The following is a 16,158-nucleotide window of genomic DNA, read 5'->3' as shown; positions in this document are numbered from 1 at the left end:
TTCTGAAACCACATTTGATGTTATTGTCATTGTCCTGCTTGAACAAATGTTCATGTTTAAATGATCCAGCTGTTGATTTGATGCCAAGTTAAAAAAATTTGAATGCAAGGAAAAAGCCTCACAACATGATGCTGCCACCGTTGTGCTTGACAGTTGGTTCAGAGGATTTTGGTTTGAAAATCTCCCTTTGACTATTATAAATACATTTCTGGTTATTGTGGCCAAATAGATCCACCTTTCTCTGGTCTGATAATGTAACTTTTTTTTTTTCAATGAGAGATTTGGCAAAAATTTGTTTCATTATGTATATTTACACAGCTGTTCTTGTAGTTACGAACTTATAGCTAGCCTGGGACTTGAATTTTCTTTTCTCTGAGGTTTGGATCAGATGGTTGAAACTTGGATATTTTTTTACTATATCAAAACTGGTTCTAATTTGTGTTCCTCAGAAGGTTGAGCACTTCTGATGAAATACATTTTTGATCAGAGCAAGGGCCTTCAGATAAACTTTTACCTTTCAGGAGCATTATAAAGATCCAGGTCAGATTTTATATTTTTGTTGTTACCTCAGAAGACCCCTCCACAGAAACAGAGGGAGTCTTTCTTTATTTTAGCTTAGCTAAACAGACACCCCAACAGTAAAGGAACTAAAGTGAGGAAAAACCCGCTGACGTGTGAGCAGATTGTCTGCACAGCTGCTCCTCTGGACCCGCTGCAGACCCCATTCAGATGTTGCCGGGGAGAGGGAACGTCCACCTAAAAGCCCACCCTCCACTGGAATTCTGCTAATTCCAACTGGAATTCTGTCCACTCTGTTCCCGGCAGCAGGTGTGTGTTGCTGAGCAGGATGCGTGAAGTGCTTTCACTTTGGGAAAGTTATGGGATGTAACATAGGAAATCATTAATCCATTCCAAAATGAAAGTAAAATTTTATTTTGTTTTAAAAATCTAGTTTGATCATCATTATTAAAATGTAAAAGTTCTGACTTATTTTTATGCCTTGAAAGTGTCTTTGTAGGACAATAACCTTTACTAGTTTTCGTGGTGGTTTTTACAATTGCAGTTACAACTGCAGTTTATCCAAAACTTTATTTTTTGGATTGTGCTCCATGGGCTATAGAAAAAAAATTGTGGTTACATATATTTTACATTAAAATATAAGCCAACAGTCAAATCATTTTTTTCTATAATTAAAATTTGAAATATTGAAAGACGTTTTCTGTAATTTATTTTCTTTTTGTATCCAACTGTGACTTTTTCAATCTGAGATTTTTAGGCATGTGATTTTGAATCATAGAAATGAGGAGATTTTATAATGTTTTCTCAATCTGAGATAAAACTCAGTATGGAAAAAAACTGAATTAATGTTTTCCTAAAACTGAATCAATGTAAGGTTGAATATTTCAATTTTTGTAGTTAGCTAAGGGTACAACACAGCGTTTACCTTGTTGTTTAGTGTGTATAAGTTTAGATTTGTTTTCAAGTGAATGATCTGAGTTATTTCTCCTTCTTTGACAGAAACAACATATGAAGCACGCTCCAAGTGCCACTGAGGGCATATGCAGATTTAATCCAGAGCATTTGGAAACTGCTGTGTTGATATGAGTGTGGGTGTGTGGGGGGGTGTCAGTGGGTACTCATAAGTCAAACACATGGAGGGCCAATCAGAAGGACCTGCGTGGGCAGAAAGCCGGTAGGTTACTCTCAGGAAGCTCTTATACACTTGACACAGGACAAACTTAGACTGAGAAGTCTTTTTGGCTCATTGGATTTGACCTGAAATCTGCAACAACCTGTCTTTTATTCTGAGGTAATGTACATTTATGTATTTAGATCAGTTAAAATCATTTCAAATGGAGTTCGAAATGTTTTTGAAGCTGCTTTGGTTCTTTGTATTTCCTAGAGAATTTATTTAATCTGTATTATCTCAGCTATGGAGTTTATTGTCGGGTCAAGCCACACACCTGTTGATTTCCATAGGTGTGTGGAAATCAACACACCTATGTTGATTGACACTCTGATTTGATCAAACTGCAGCCACTCATGTGCCCTCCGCATCAGCACTCTTTTATGAGTGGGAAGTGTGCGGGGGTGTGCGTGTGTGTGTGTGTGTTTTGATCTGTCTGTGTTTGCTGTTGACATGGTGAGCGCTCAGGAAGAGAGACTCTGACAGCTGGACGGCCCGCTGGAAGGCATGTAGCTGCCTCTCAGAGCTATTTATACCCAATCTGACCGGTGTCTGTTCATTCACGCCCCTCATACCACAACATTAAAGTGCCAGCCAATTGCAAATCTATCTCTATTATGACTAAATGATGAGGGGGTGAGATATTGTGGGAATTCAATAACCTTAATGTAAAGCCAGAAAAATGTTTGCTTCTTAAACAGGACCTTAACTCTACTGGACCCAGTAACCAGGAGCTTTTTTGTACCTAGCATTTTACAAGAACGTTCAATTTTCTCAAAAATATCGCAACCTAAAACCACTGTAGTAAAATACAATTGGGGGGGAAAAAAATAATAAAAAGCTTAATAAATGTACTGGTGTTAAAACAACTGACATCATGCCCAGATCTGGGGATCCAAGCAAGTTCACCCTAAAATCAGAATGCAAGACAAAAGAAATCTCCAAAAACTCTAAGGTGTCATCACAGGACGCAGCAGGCTGTCAGTACTGTCAGTATGAAAGTGTATGTCTGTCCAATCTGAGATGGTGCAAGTTTGACTTTTCTTAAATGTGTGCAAATAGAACAAAAAAAACCCAACAATGGTCAGACTTAAGACTTCTGGAATTATGTTTTTTGGGCAGACTTATCTAATATTGGATTATCTGTACATCTAAAGCGAGGCCATTCTTACACATTAAACCTCATGTCCAGAGAAAAAAAAGAGATTAGACATCAACATTTAGGTATTAAAACCTGAAATCTGAATGCAGAGATATTTATATTAGTCTAGTTTGATCTTGTCAAAAAAAAAACAATTTCTCCAATTTCCTCTAGTTTTCACTTCGTAAATGCACTCTGACTGTTACAGAGAGATGGCCATTCCCCGGATGTTGAACTCCAACACACCATTCACCATTGTTACTGATGGCTCTGAGATCTCTTTTCCGGGTAAAGAAGAGAGCAGCCAAGGATGCGAGGAAGAAGCGGAGTCATTGGTTCAGGCCATCGGTCCACATCTGACCCGTGTGATGCAGCACGGCACTGCCAAACACGTGATAACAAATGGCCTGGATGGGATTCCTTGTGTGTCCATAGTGGCACAAGCTGAGAGTAAGAACATAGAATCACAAATGCTTCAGATCATCAAAAAGATTTTTAATTTCAGACAAGGCTACAGAAACAGCAGTTTTCACTTAAGTCGCATTATTTAAGTGATAAAAACTATCCAAACCAACCTGACCTTATGTGAAATATTGCTCAAATGATTCAATAATGAATGAATACTGATTTATTTTTTTGTACAATCCACACACAGTACTGATTACTACCAAACCTGTGAAATCAAGAAATCAACCAAATGGAACCTCTATGTCAACATGAAGCCAGTTGACAAATATCAGACAGCAACACAATATCCCCCAATAGAAAGAAATTAAAGAATAGATGAGAAACAAAAGTCGCTCTTAAACATCAATATGGACAGAGTCGCTTTCCATGTCCTTTTGAGGCATTTTGATTGAGAAAACATGGAGTAGTGGGGAACCTTCCCTGGAATGGAATGCCAAATGAAATTACTCTAAGATGACACATCCATTTGGTCACAAAGGGACATTTTGGGAAAATATTCTGTGGACTGGCGAGACAAAAGTGGAACATTTTGAAACGTGTACATCTTGTTACGTCTGTTCCAGGACCTAGATGACTTGCAGTAATTGTTGGTACCGTGAACTCCTCCATCAATCAGTTTGAATAAGCAGGACAATGATCGTAAAAAACTCAACGTCTGTGTGACTAAAGAAAATAAGATAAAGGAGGTTTCGGAGCGACCTAGTCAAAGTCTAGATTGAAATCCAACTGAAATGCTGTCACATTATATTAAACAGGCTCTTCACGTTCGTAAATCCTCCACTTTGACTGAATTTTGATCAATTCCTCCACAGCAATGGAAATGACTTACAGACTGTTATTTCAAACACTTTGCTGCAGTTGTTGCTGTCAATGACGCCACAACCAGTTAGATTGGTTTGGATAGTTTTTTGTTTGTTTATCTGAAATAGTGTGAGAAAAATATTTACAGTTGAACACATCTGTAATGGGACAAATACTTTTTCATATTAATGTATATTACTTTCTTAGTGAGTTGATGTATCTCAATGGATTAAGTGTGTATTTTTAGTGTGAGTTTTATGCCAGAAGATTATTACAACTATTAATTTACATGTCTAAGAAGGAGCCAGCCTCCTGTTTGACTTTTTATGGATTAATGTCCTCAACAGATTTTTTTCCTCTATTGAATGTTTCAGTTGTCCCACCACAAAAAGTTAAAACTAGAACTGCTGACTATTTGTGTGACACCCATAGCTGCCAATGTTTTGTTTCAATTAAGCTTTAAGTTAGGACAAGGTGAAATGACTTGTACGCTTATATAAATATGCAAAACGCCAAACATCTCTTTCTGTTTTTAGGAGAGGACTTTCAAGAGTTCAGCCCGTCTAACACTCAGAATCCCTGCCCGCGATCTCACCTCCTCCAGAAGCACAGGTACGCACGCCCTCTGACCTGCTCTGGGAAAAACCTCCCACCAGGTTTTTGAGGTTCGCCACTGACGACATCACAGTTAGGTCAACTGAATGATCTCATGCAAAAATGAAAAAGGTATTTCTACAAGTTTGTTTGTGGAGGATGAGTCATGTTGCAACAGGAGATCAGGCCTCAGACCCTTTCTGTTGTTTCAAATGATTCTACACCCAAATTAGCTGATATTGACAAATAAGTCAGTTTGAAGCTGAAGTCAAAGTCACTGTCAGATATTTTTCATCTCACCATTCTTTTAAAAATATTAGAATTGTCTAATTTATTTCTGCCTGTCTTTGTTTACTGTCACTTAGCCTTTCCAGTTGGCTCAGAGTAACACAAGCTTACCGCTAGCACTGAAAAGCAATAATCGTTTTTGTGCTTTGCTCTGACATTTTACATTGAATTGCCAAAGGTATTCAGACGCTCCGGCAAATAATAAATTAATGTTCTAGTCTCCAACTCCTGGGCATGCAGACTGCTTCTGTAGATGTTTTTAAAAAATGTTTTTGTTCTTAGGAGCTTAGTGAACTCTAGCACGGTATTGTGATGCTGTGCCGCCCGGACAATAAGTCCATTTGTGACATAAAGTGGAATCGATTGGAAACGAAAGCAACTCAGCCATGAAGAGCTAAGTCACAAAAAAAATCACACAGTGGGGTAAGAGGCTGCTGAGCCAAATGGTACACACAGGTCACCAATTTTCTGCAGAGATGATGGCTACCAACCTTTTAACTTCATGTGTCCTGCAGATTAGCTCAAGAACAGTGCAAGAAGTTTTTCATGGCTGAGCAGCTGCATCAGTTGTCAGGAGAAACATTTTCAAGTGTAAAGTTTGCTACTGTGTGGATTTTTGTGTGGGACCGTTTTTCAGGAATTCCAGTTTCATTCCAGTGAAAGGAACTCTTAATGCTTCTTCATACAAACACATTTTGGATAATTTTACAGTTTCAACTTGAGTTTCAATGTTCATAAAAACTTGTGTGAGCAGGTTTGGAGTGTAAAAACATGACTGGCTGCACAGACTCCTGACCTCAACTCGTTAACTTGTAGAACAGAGACTGAGTGACACTTAGATGAGCGAATACTTTTGGCAGCATAGTACACATGTATAGAAACCTTCACCAGTTGGAAGATGAGACATTCAGATTAAAAAAAATCCCATGTATACTTGAAAATGTCCATCAATTTTAATGAAATCAACAGAAGAGCAAATCAGCTGTTTGGTTTTAATTTCTTTTGTGCCTTTCCAAAGAGTCTGATATTTTTAGCTGTCTAATATAAATGACTTATGAGTTGCAACAGTAAACCAAGGCGAAAAAAGACATACAAAAAAATCTGGAGGAAAAGATGATTGATCAAACCTGTGTGAAATCAAGCTAAAGGAAGATGTTCTAGGGTTTTTGTTTGATATTTAAATGCCGCCAATCTCTTTAATGTGTCTGATTTGCAGATGAGAATATTCTTTAGTTTTGGAATAGAATCAAAAATTGAATCTTTAACAAGTGTTGAATGTTCCCTCTTGTCTTCAGATCTTGTAGTGAGGATGCTGCCTTACTATCCGACACAGAAGATGAAGTGTTTCATCAAAACCTCCACAGGAAACAGCGCAGAAAGACTCGAAGCCGACCGAAGAGGGTGGAGGAAGGAGGGGAGCCTCCAGTTATCCAGGGCTTGTGGGTGCAGGAGATCGACTGGCTGAAGACGACTGGGTTCATACCACCACCTCCTCAGTTCACCGACTCCTGCCGCCTGCCGGACTCCTGCATGTCTGGACAGACGGACGACTTGTCCAGCTCTGATGACAGAGACGGCTCAGACTGCGACTATGAATCTGTTTTCAGTCACGAGAGCGAGTCAGACTCATCTTGTTATGATGAATCTGATCAGCTTGGATTAGAATCAAACATTTCTGATCCGACCTCTGACTTGATGCACGTCTCTGGTTTTCACTCGAATTGGGATTCCGACTCCTCGGAGTTTCTGGAAAGCTTGCAGGAAATTTCAGACTCGTGTCAGGCGACTTTCACGTTTAATGACAGCGACTCAGAGTTTGATGAGTTGAAAGGCAGAGTGATGCAGATACCAAAACTCTTCATTTCAACTTTCATTAACAACTCAATAAAACAGATTCTGGATACCTGGACAACCACCAAACCTGCCAATGAAGGACTTATATTCCATCATGTAAGTCATAAATTTATTAGTTTCTTTTTCATTGTGTCAGTATTGACATAACTGTAAACTCGTAGTAGGGCAAAAATAGTTGCACAGTTAAAAAAAATAACCTTGTTACTCAAGAATCACCACATTGTTGCTCAATATTTTAACCTTTTAAACATTATATTTCGAGTTTTTGTTGGGGCTTGTATTTCATGACAGTTATATTTACTTCCATGTCCAACATTACATAGACACAAAATATGTACAAAAAATTATAAACATGAGAGAAAGAAGTGAGCTCAAAAAAGCATTGAGCACAGCAGAACACTGACAACGAGTAAGGACATTTTTTGTTTGGAATCCCAAACCCAGTCTTCAATCCATAACACAAAGGCCGCCAAAAACAGAAGTAATGATTATACGTGTTTTTGAAAAGACAGGACACTTTTTCTCTAAGAAAAGTTTGTTTTATGAGCAATCTCTTTTCTGTTTAAAACAATATCCAGACACACAGTAATTTCTCACATTACATAGTCATCCACATATTATATTGATGTTCCTGTTGAGTCAGAAAAGGTATTTTTATAAATTACATGTCTTCTTTGAAAAACCATAAATTGACTGGTTAGTAATTAATTGTGTCCCAGGCTTGTAAGATGGATCTGACAAGCTTAAGACCAAAGCTTTCCTCTAGTTTAGCTTCTTTTGACTGAAGGGAGACACAGAATGAATTAGGAACTCACACTATTTAGGAACCTCCAGACAGAAAAAATACTTGTATTACATACTTTCTGTACACTGTTCCTGAGAGGGTTTCAATAACTATATGTTTTGAAAAATAACCTTCTAGTTATTGTTGGCCCTTTTGCTATTATTGCATTACCTTTCAAAATGACCATCCAAAATATGCACTACATGCAATGAGCATGGTTCTCTTTTTCTCCTTGAGGAAATGTTCTAGCTTTATTTTGTGTTGGAGTTTTGGTGCTTAACATTTCTATTATGTTTCTTCGTTTAGCTTCTACACCCCAACAGTTTTCAGTACAGAGAGGGAGAGGAGTACTTTGTTCTTCACCACATCCAGAACGGCTCGTATGGTGACGTGTTTTGTGTTCGGGACAAAAGCAGTGGCTTTAAATGTGCTGCCAAAAGGGTCAGAGCAGAAATCAACCAAGAGTCAAACTCCAAGAAGTCTTTTGGATTGGCTAAAAGCTGAAACTTGTCATGTTGTGGTCCAATCAGATTCCCCTGAGTCACTTCAGCAGTGAGGAGGTGAAGACATGGAGCGCCCTGAACTCCCCTCGAGTTGTGGAGCTGTTTGGAGCAGTGAGAGATGGACTGAACGTCATACTGTTTATGGACCTAAAACCAGGTAAACTGAACTATAAGCTGTTGAAAAGTGCTTTATTCTGGTCAGAAAGAATGAACACGACTTGCCAAACTTTTCCAGCTTGCTTGGCCCAGCTTCTAAAGGGGATTACCTGCCTCCCTGAAGATTTAGCCCTGCATTACCTTCATCAGACACTGGGGGCTCTTGAGCACCTGCACCACAAAAAGGTGGTTCACCTGGATGTCAAAGGTGCGTTCTGTATAAGTCTCAAAAACATAATCTATGAATTTACTGAATCATGGGTGATATTTTTGGGCAGGAAATTTATATATTTTTTATTGTTTTAATCACTGTACCATTGCCAACATTCAGACCTTACATCCAGAGGTAAAAGCTCTGTATTTAATTTAGTTTGAGTTAGTCTTTGTCTCACAGAAACAAATCCAAGATAACTTGTCTTTATAGATCAATATTTTTCAAAATATAAACAGAAAGCTCACCAACTAAATAGGGCTGATTTATGGAGTTTTCCTTCTTCTTGAGCAAAAATCCCATTACAGCCAAGAATCTATTGTTTGTAGTGTATTTTTTCTTTGTTTTTGATGCAGCTGAGGGTTTTGATGTATTTTTATTAGTTTTAAAATCATAAGAAGAATTGTAAATCAAAAATCCTGATGGGGAGAATACATCTCGGCGGTTCATCATTTTTCAGTGACAGCTTTAGTAAGGATCAATGCAAGGAATCAGTCAATATCAGCATAGTCCAAACTGTCATTTCTGAAAACGAGATAAAACAATAGTAGCTATCTTTGTCGTGTGACCAGTGTTCCTTCACTTTCTGCAGTGATAAAAGACTGAAAGTTATCAACAATAAAGCTGGTAGATACCTCTCCCCTAGCCCTTAGTAATCCCTCCTGAGAGGATTTCACCATTCCACTTTCATGGTGTAGTTGAAGATGACAACGGATAAAGTGAAACCACAAGTCTGTGATTTATTCCAGGAGATTATGGCTTGAAATGTTGCTTCTGCAGAAGCAGGAAACCTCCATGTACCCATTATTCTGACCGTCACTCCTGTTCCTGAGTCAATGTTTCACAAAGAGTGCCTAATGCAAACAGGCTGCCACACTGAATCCTGTGTGTTGATTTTATTCCAGCTGACAATGTGCTGCTGTCTGCAGACTGCAGAGACACGTTCCTCTGTGACTTTGGTCTCTCAGAGATGTTAGATGACAACAGACGGAGCACTAAAGCATTTAGAGGTGAGCTGACGCTGAAACGTCTGCAGAAAGCTGAGATGCAAATTTGCATTACTGAAGTGGTCTAGAGCATTGCTTGCATAAACAATAAATTATTGAAAGAAAGAGTCGGAACAATGGTGACTTTCAATTTATTACATACTTTTCAAATGGTATCATGTTTTGCAGAAATCTGCAGAAAGTCATGCTATTTTATCGATATCTTATCTCAATTCGCGGTTACAATTGTGCAATTTTCTGATTACAATTACATTGTACATTTGCACATGCCAACTGTAAAACAAGCAAGTTCTGGGGACTTTCAAAAACATCCTACCTTTCTCTCTATTTTGTGGCTAATTTTTGGCTATTTTTTGTGGTGGTTTTAGTGTTTTTTGCCTGATTTAGCTGTGGGTTCGGCAGTAGAAACACACCCAAAGCAACTTTCTCTCAGTACGTTTTACTTTCACTACTGTGGTGTCAATCAGGAATAAAGAAACAGAAAATCTGAACTTGTCTGAACACATTTTACAATTGTCACCTAAAAAATGTCTGGTCTCTGAGGGTCAGGGAGTAGTCTCTTTCCTAAGTTTACTACAAACATTTGGAGCAAACCTCAACCAAAAAAAAACAAACCTTGTTCCCTTATTTGTTGGATAAATATATTTAATATTTTATTACAAGTCTATAAGTCTATTATATGCTATTTTCATGCGCAATAGAAAGAAAAGTCAACAAAATTTTATTTTGGAGCCAATGCAGTGTCACATGTATTAGCTCCAAGAAATGTATGGCAGTATAAATTCACATTAATTCTGAAATATAACTCCATTTCTTGTTTGTTTTTGTTTTTTGGGTTTTTTTTTTTGTATTTGTAGGAGCAGCCTTTCCTGGCACAGAGACTCATATGGCCCCAGAGGTGGCTCGAGGAGATCAAGTGTGCTCCAAGGCAGATGTGTGGAGCAGCTGTTGTATGCTACTGCATATGCTCAATGGGTACCAGCCGTGGATACGCTACTATTCCCATCCACTGTGTCTCCAGGTCAGAATGTCTTCTTTACTGTTATTTTCAAAATGGACTGGGCAATCGTAGATGAAAATCAACAATCGTGGTTCTCCTTGCATTTTTGTCATAGATTGTCAATGAGCCTCCACCTTTATGGGAGGTGCCGTCCAACTGTAACAACTTCACAGCCAACGTGTTTAGGGCTGGACTTCGGAAGGACCCGGACAGACGAGCGTCGGCCAAGGACCTCAGGAGAAAAACTACCAAAGCCCTCAGAGCAGGTTCACACATTACATTGTAACATGACGGATGGGATTCTATCAAATCAAATAGCATGCTCTGTGGGATAAAGTGGTTGTTACCAATGCTAAAAGGAATATTATCATTAGAAAATTAGACAGGACAGGACATGGATAAGAGCCTTTGTTAGAACAGGCAAATTTCCACCAATAGTTTAACTTCAAAACTGCGTTTTTATGATGAAAAGCTTAGCTTGGTGGGTTTTCTTTTAATTCTACAGAATTAACCAGTGAAGTGCAGTGCTTCACTGGTGGGTAAGTGAAGCACTGCATAATGTTTATTTTGTTTAGCCCCCTTTACTTTGCTTGTCTATCAGTCATTTAGCTATAAGTTTCAAAAACAATAATTACTTAACTCCTGTATATAATATTTCATATATCAAGCCTGAGCATTTTGGGCAACTCGTTCCATCAAGGATTTCCAAATGGTATGAGACAATTATATTATGTTGTCACTATTTTTCTAATAAAACATTCACTCGACTTTGAGTTGAAGTTCTAAGCTTAATTTAGAAAAATTGTTAGCATAATTCAGCATGTCTGTTTGCTGGACTACATGTAAGTTAATCTTTGAGAAGATATTAGATCGATCTGTAGCATTTGTTAGCTTTATGGTGGATATTTTTCAGTTTGACTTTGATTGACTGTTAGCTTGACTTGGAGTAGTTTATTGAGTCACTGTGAGATTAATTCTGAGAAAAATATCTTAACTCTGAGTAGTTGTTCTGTTCTGGGTGCCTGTTAGCTTAACTCAAAGTTGCTGTTAACTTAATTAACAACCTTAACTTCATAGTGATATTTTTTACATACAGTTGGAGGTTTGAGCTCTTCCTCCCTCAAAGCCGCCTGTGAGAAGTTGCATCATGGCCAACAGGAAGACAAACTCTTTTCCCCAAAAGAACCACCATCATCATCATCCTCCTCATCATCATCCCAAGCCACTTCCTCAGACCCAGCTGTGTTTTGGGTGAGCCCTTGGAGGACTGTAGCAGTGGACGAGGACACCACTGAGTGGAAAGGTGACATCGCAGAGACAGATTTCAGAACAGGGGAGTGGAACTCCCATCCGAAGTCCCTGCGAGATGATTATGACGAGGAGTTGGAGACCGGCTCTGAGTCAGAGGTGGACATATACATGGGTGTGGAAGAGGAGTGCATTCAGAAGAAGTGGCTGAAAATTGATAAGGACTATGAGGGAGACTGGGAGGAGGAGGATGAAGAGTGGGATTCCTCTGGCTCCACTGAGTATCTACGTACGCTCAAAGGCTTTTTCCCTTTGCTACGGAGAGGCCTGCAGACAGATGAAGCTCCATGGGGTTCAGAAGAGGAGCTGGAATATCTCAGAGATGGTGAGCATAGAAGGATCTGTTAATAATTTGTCAGAAAATGCAAAATATTTGACTTCTTGAGCAGATATTTGGCCAAAGAAAGTATTCCAAACTGTCACACCATCAAACTTTCCGTCTTGAAAGTTTGATGTCTGTATTATAGTACTCCCGAGAACCTGACAAACTGGATTATTTAGATGTATAGTGCATTATTTGTCCTGTCCATTCATATGTTTTATGAAAGCAGCATGAAATACTTTTAATAAAAATATTATCCTTGGACAGATTATTCAAGACTGTGGTTTTCAAAATTTAATTTGACATCCCACAGCTGTTCATTAAACAATGTATTAGGAGGTTGAGATTGTGTAAGACAGTTACTCGGTTTAACAATGTTTTCCAGTGTTATATTTTTATATAACCATGTATATCACATTTGCAAGTGCTGAATGGGATGTTTTTACTACTTCAAAGTCTAAATTAGTTATAAAAATAAAAGGCTTATTTATTGTATTCAGTCATAATATCTAACTCTGTCTTCCCTAAAAAAGATAAAGAATAACTCCTGGTTTCAACTCTAACTCCTCACTGTAAAATGTTTTTTTTTTTCAGATGTTCCTATAGGGACCACAGTCCAGACTCCATCCCCAGAACCTCGAGATGAACCTCCGTCTTGTTTCAGCTGTTCGGACACGTCACAGATAGATGAGGTGCACAAAGTCATACTTATAGCGGACGACAAAGGAGTCTACTAAGGCAATTTTTAAGAATATCTTTGTATATTTAAGGACTCAGAACATTCATCTGATGACCTCAGTTCTGGAGTGTTTTCTTCCTGCAACAGTCACTCCGGTGAACAATTGGTATGGATACCTTCAGCCGATCAAACATCTCCACGCTGCTTTGAGGGTAAATTCATTGTAAAAGTCCTTCACTTTATTTACACACTATTCAACTGATTGGTTGAATTTTAAAAAAAAACCTCTCATAAATTCCAGGTGTTGACATCTGGATCGAGAACCTTCGAGGGAAGTGTTTTAGGATCAAAGAACGGCGGAAAGTCAAAGTGGGTCATGTTGCCATAGGAATCAGTGATCAGGTATGAACCTGCTGTTCAGGTATCAACATATGCTGAGAGGTTCAACATCCTCTCAGCATATGTTCATATGAGAGTTATTCTGAATCAGCCAGAATAACTCTCTGGCTTATTCATATAGATATGATCAGATTAGAGCTGATTATTTTTGAGAAGTTGCATCATGGCCGTAGGGGTGCACAACTTGAAGGTTTGTCATGGTGGCCTTCAGAATTTAATATCCGTCTTGCACTGTGAAAACTTGAAAGCTCAGTGTGCTGCCAACAAGTCTGACTGTATGTCTTTTGCAGTCTATCCAGTGTTTATGATCTCTTTTATTGGCTTAAACATATTTCGAGCATGGAATGAAACATCAACATAATGATGTGTGTTCAGTTTTATTCAGGGGGTTGTATCATTTTAAGAAAGCAGTTGTCAATTAAAGGAGGATTTATTGTTTAATTTGAATGAAATCATCGTTTATTTATTGCTAACACCTGAACAGTTTTAGATTCTTCCAACAAACCTGTTTTGCAATGGGGGTTAATTAGTTTTGCGTCCAACTGGAAGATGCTCTTAAGAGTACAGTTTCTGTTTCCAGGTTGTTGAGCTGTTGACACATAGCTGTCCTCGATCCTCACAAATCCCCCCATGTGTCTCTCAGATCTCAGGGAAAACCTTCACTTTGGAGACTCTGGACAGAAAGACGGTGTCCTTCGAGGAAGAGATCAGTGAATCGGGGTCATGGTTCCGCTGTGTTCCTGCTCCTGACAGATGTCAGCGCTGGAGCTGGAGAGTCCAAGACGGCAAGCTGGAGCTCAGAGAATGAGACTGATATTTAGTAGTCAGTTAAGCTAATTTTTTTGCAACAAAGAGAGGAAAAAAAAATAGCACAAGAGCTCATAACGCTCAGAACTTGAAGTAATGTCACATTGTTGTGACCTGGGACCTCTGAACTTCTTCATTCTGATCTTCACAATGTGTGGAGGTCGCTGACATACGATGAACTCTCATAAGCTTTATGAGGACATCCTGCTGTGGGGATAACATGATGGGAAACTCCAGGAGGTGTGTGACTAGTAAACAGAAAAATATATTTGTATTGTTGGAACAAAAATCTTTCTTTACAACATCCTGCTGCAGCAGGACTGGCTTGTTTCCACAAGGCAGTGAGGCCCACGGAGGATTCGCGCTGTTCAAACACCTTTCTGCACACTCAGCAGATATTCACCAGACCAGGCTTTGTGTTCTCAGGCCTCAATGCCCAGTTGTGATATCTGCAGTTGATGCCTTTGGCTCTTTAAATGAAACAAATGATTTTATGCCTTACATTTGATATCTTTGGTTTAGATGTGCATTTCAAACACATTGTTTCCTCTAATCCGTCTGCAAACTCTGATTTGTCTCACCTGTGACCTCTCTCATCAGCAATACTGCTGCTCTCTTTGCTTGGTGTCTGTCTGTTGTGCTAAAACTCCAGGACATATGCAGTTTCAAAAAAGCTAAGCCAACATCCAACTAAAAACCTTGATTGTAGAGATATTATGAAACACATGAATTTAGAAATTTTATATCTATACAAGTATGTTTGCCTGTGAATTTCCCACCTACTGTTGGTGTTCCTAGTATGCATTATTATCTTTTTAAATGTGTTTCTATTATTCAACAGTAAATATTCTAACTTATAGTCTTGCAAGAATATTGCCTTACCCTCGTTTGTGCAGCCACACAACTGACTATTTACATATCTGCACAAATGTAATTTTCCCAGCGAAGTCAAAGTGTCTGTAAACTGTGAACAAATAGGGGAGCGGTGACACCTTGGTTGTTTGTTTAGATTATTTTCCTGCTTTAGTTCCTTACCTTCTTTTTTTTTCCATTCCCATCCAGTTTACAACTAGAAACAAAACTAGTTCTCAGCTGCTCTGCGAGTTCTCTTTGCTGGTCAAACCCAAGTATTAGGATTTAGATTATGAATTTTATCAGCATTTTTCTCAAAGTTTTAAGACTTGAATGACAACTACTTTTTTCTGTGTTGCTTCTATCTCTAAAATTGAAATATTGCTTTTTGCTGTGTTTCCTAGTCATTGCTTTGTTCAGATGCATTCTTACACTTGACCAATGCTTTAAATGTTTGCCCAGACATTGCACATACAGTATAGCACATTGGAAATGTTTACAGCTGTAATAAACAAGCAAAGCTTTCAATCTGTGACGTGTCAGGAAGTGTTTCACACATGTGATCCTGTGACTCATCGCATGGTTTCCATTATATGATCAGGATTTAAAACCTGAAAAGGGATAGTCAAGATTAGATTAGAGGAGTAGAGCTTGTGAGTTTTAGGTCTGGTTCACACGGCACGATTTAAGGAATGTCGGCTGATTTTCCAAACTTCTGTGACCACACACGACACGAGCCGATAAAAGTCCAACAGGTTCGATCGGTTCGTGTGTCCAGCCACACGGCAGGAGCAACACACCACACACGAACCGATTGAACTCACGAACATCTCGATTCCAGAAGAAAATCCAGTAAACCCCCCAACATACCATACGTGAATTTAGAATAATCAAACACAGATGACGATGTAGAAGCAGCAGTGATAGTTTGTGGTCTCATTTTAAGCGATAAAAGACGTAACAAAAAGAAAAGGCGTTTGATAAAAGACGGCGGGAGCAGCCGCTCTATTTGCTGCACTATGATTTGGAGGCGAGTTATCTTTTTTCGTAGTTGAAATTTTTAACCGAATAAACATAACCACATATAATAAAAAATATATAAAAATTACATTTACATGTAGTAATAAACATTTCCACATATCACCTCCGATGTCCATCGGACTCAGTTGCGCCATGTCAGCTGTTTGGGATTCCTCTCCGTTCTTACGTCACCGCGCTTCCTGATTGGCTACGTGTCGCATTCAACAGGCTGCGTTCTCGCTCCCAGTCAGAGAAAACCCCACAGGCTGCTAAAATC

At 38.8% G+C, this 16,158-nt stretch overlaps 1 protein-coding gene across 1 annotated transcript; it reads left to right on the top strand.

Annotated features, from left to right (window-relative positions):
• The first annotated feature begins 1,697 nt into the window (after positions 1 to 1,697).
• Positions 1,698 to 15,393, top strand: map3k14b (mitogen-activated protein kinase kinase kinase 14b). Its single transcript, XM_032573501.1, has 15 exons — positions 1,698 to 1,810; positions 3,037 to 3,278; positions 4,634 to 4,709; positions 6,275 to 6,929; positions 7,924 to 8,058; positions 8,148 to 8,277; positions 8,356 to 8,484; positions 9,393 to 9,497; positions 10,352 to 10,515; positions 10,610 to 10,760; positions 11,591 to 12,127; positions 12,719 to 12,816; positions 12,895 to 13,015; positions 13,105 to 13,205; positions 13,846 to 15,393. The coding sequence occupies exons 2-15, from the start codon at positions 3,041 to 3,043 to the stop codon at positions 14,008 to 14,010; spliced, it is 2,805 nt and encodes a 934-aa protein (XP_032429392.1). The 5' UTR covers positions 1,698 to 1,810; positions 3,037 to 3,040; the 3' UTR covers positions 14,011 to 15,393.
• The last annotated feature ends 765 nt before the right edge of the window (positions 15,394 to 16,158 follow it).

The sequence above is a fragment of the Xiphophorus hellerii genome, chromosome 10, assembly GCF_003331165.1.
Source record: "Xiphophorus hellerii strain 12219 chromosome 10, Xiphophorus_hellerii-4.1, whole genome shotgun sequence".
Classification (NCBI taxonomy): domain Eukaryota; kingdom Metazoa; phylum Chordata; class Actinopteri; order Cyprinodontiformes; family Poeciliidae; genus Xiphophorus; species Xiphophorus hellerii.
Note: the sequence above shows the minus strand (reverse complement) of the source record. Positions and strands in the feature narration are given on the sequence as shown.

Excerpts from the sequence above, each read along its gene's own strand:
- map3k14b (XM_032573501.1), top strand. The coding sequence starts at position 3,041 with ATGGCCATTCCCCGGATGTTGAACTCCAACACACCATTCACCATTGTT. Across the intron at positions 6,930-7,923 it reads AAGGACTTATATTCCATCAT|CTTCTACACCCCAACAGTTT; the intron begins GTAAGTCATAAA and ends TTCTTCGTTTAG. Across the intron at positions 12,128-12,718 it reads GCTGGAATATCTCAGAGATG|ATGTTCCTATAGGGACCACA; the intron begins GTGAGCATAGAA and ends TTTTTTTTTCAG.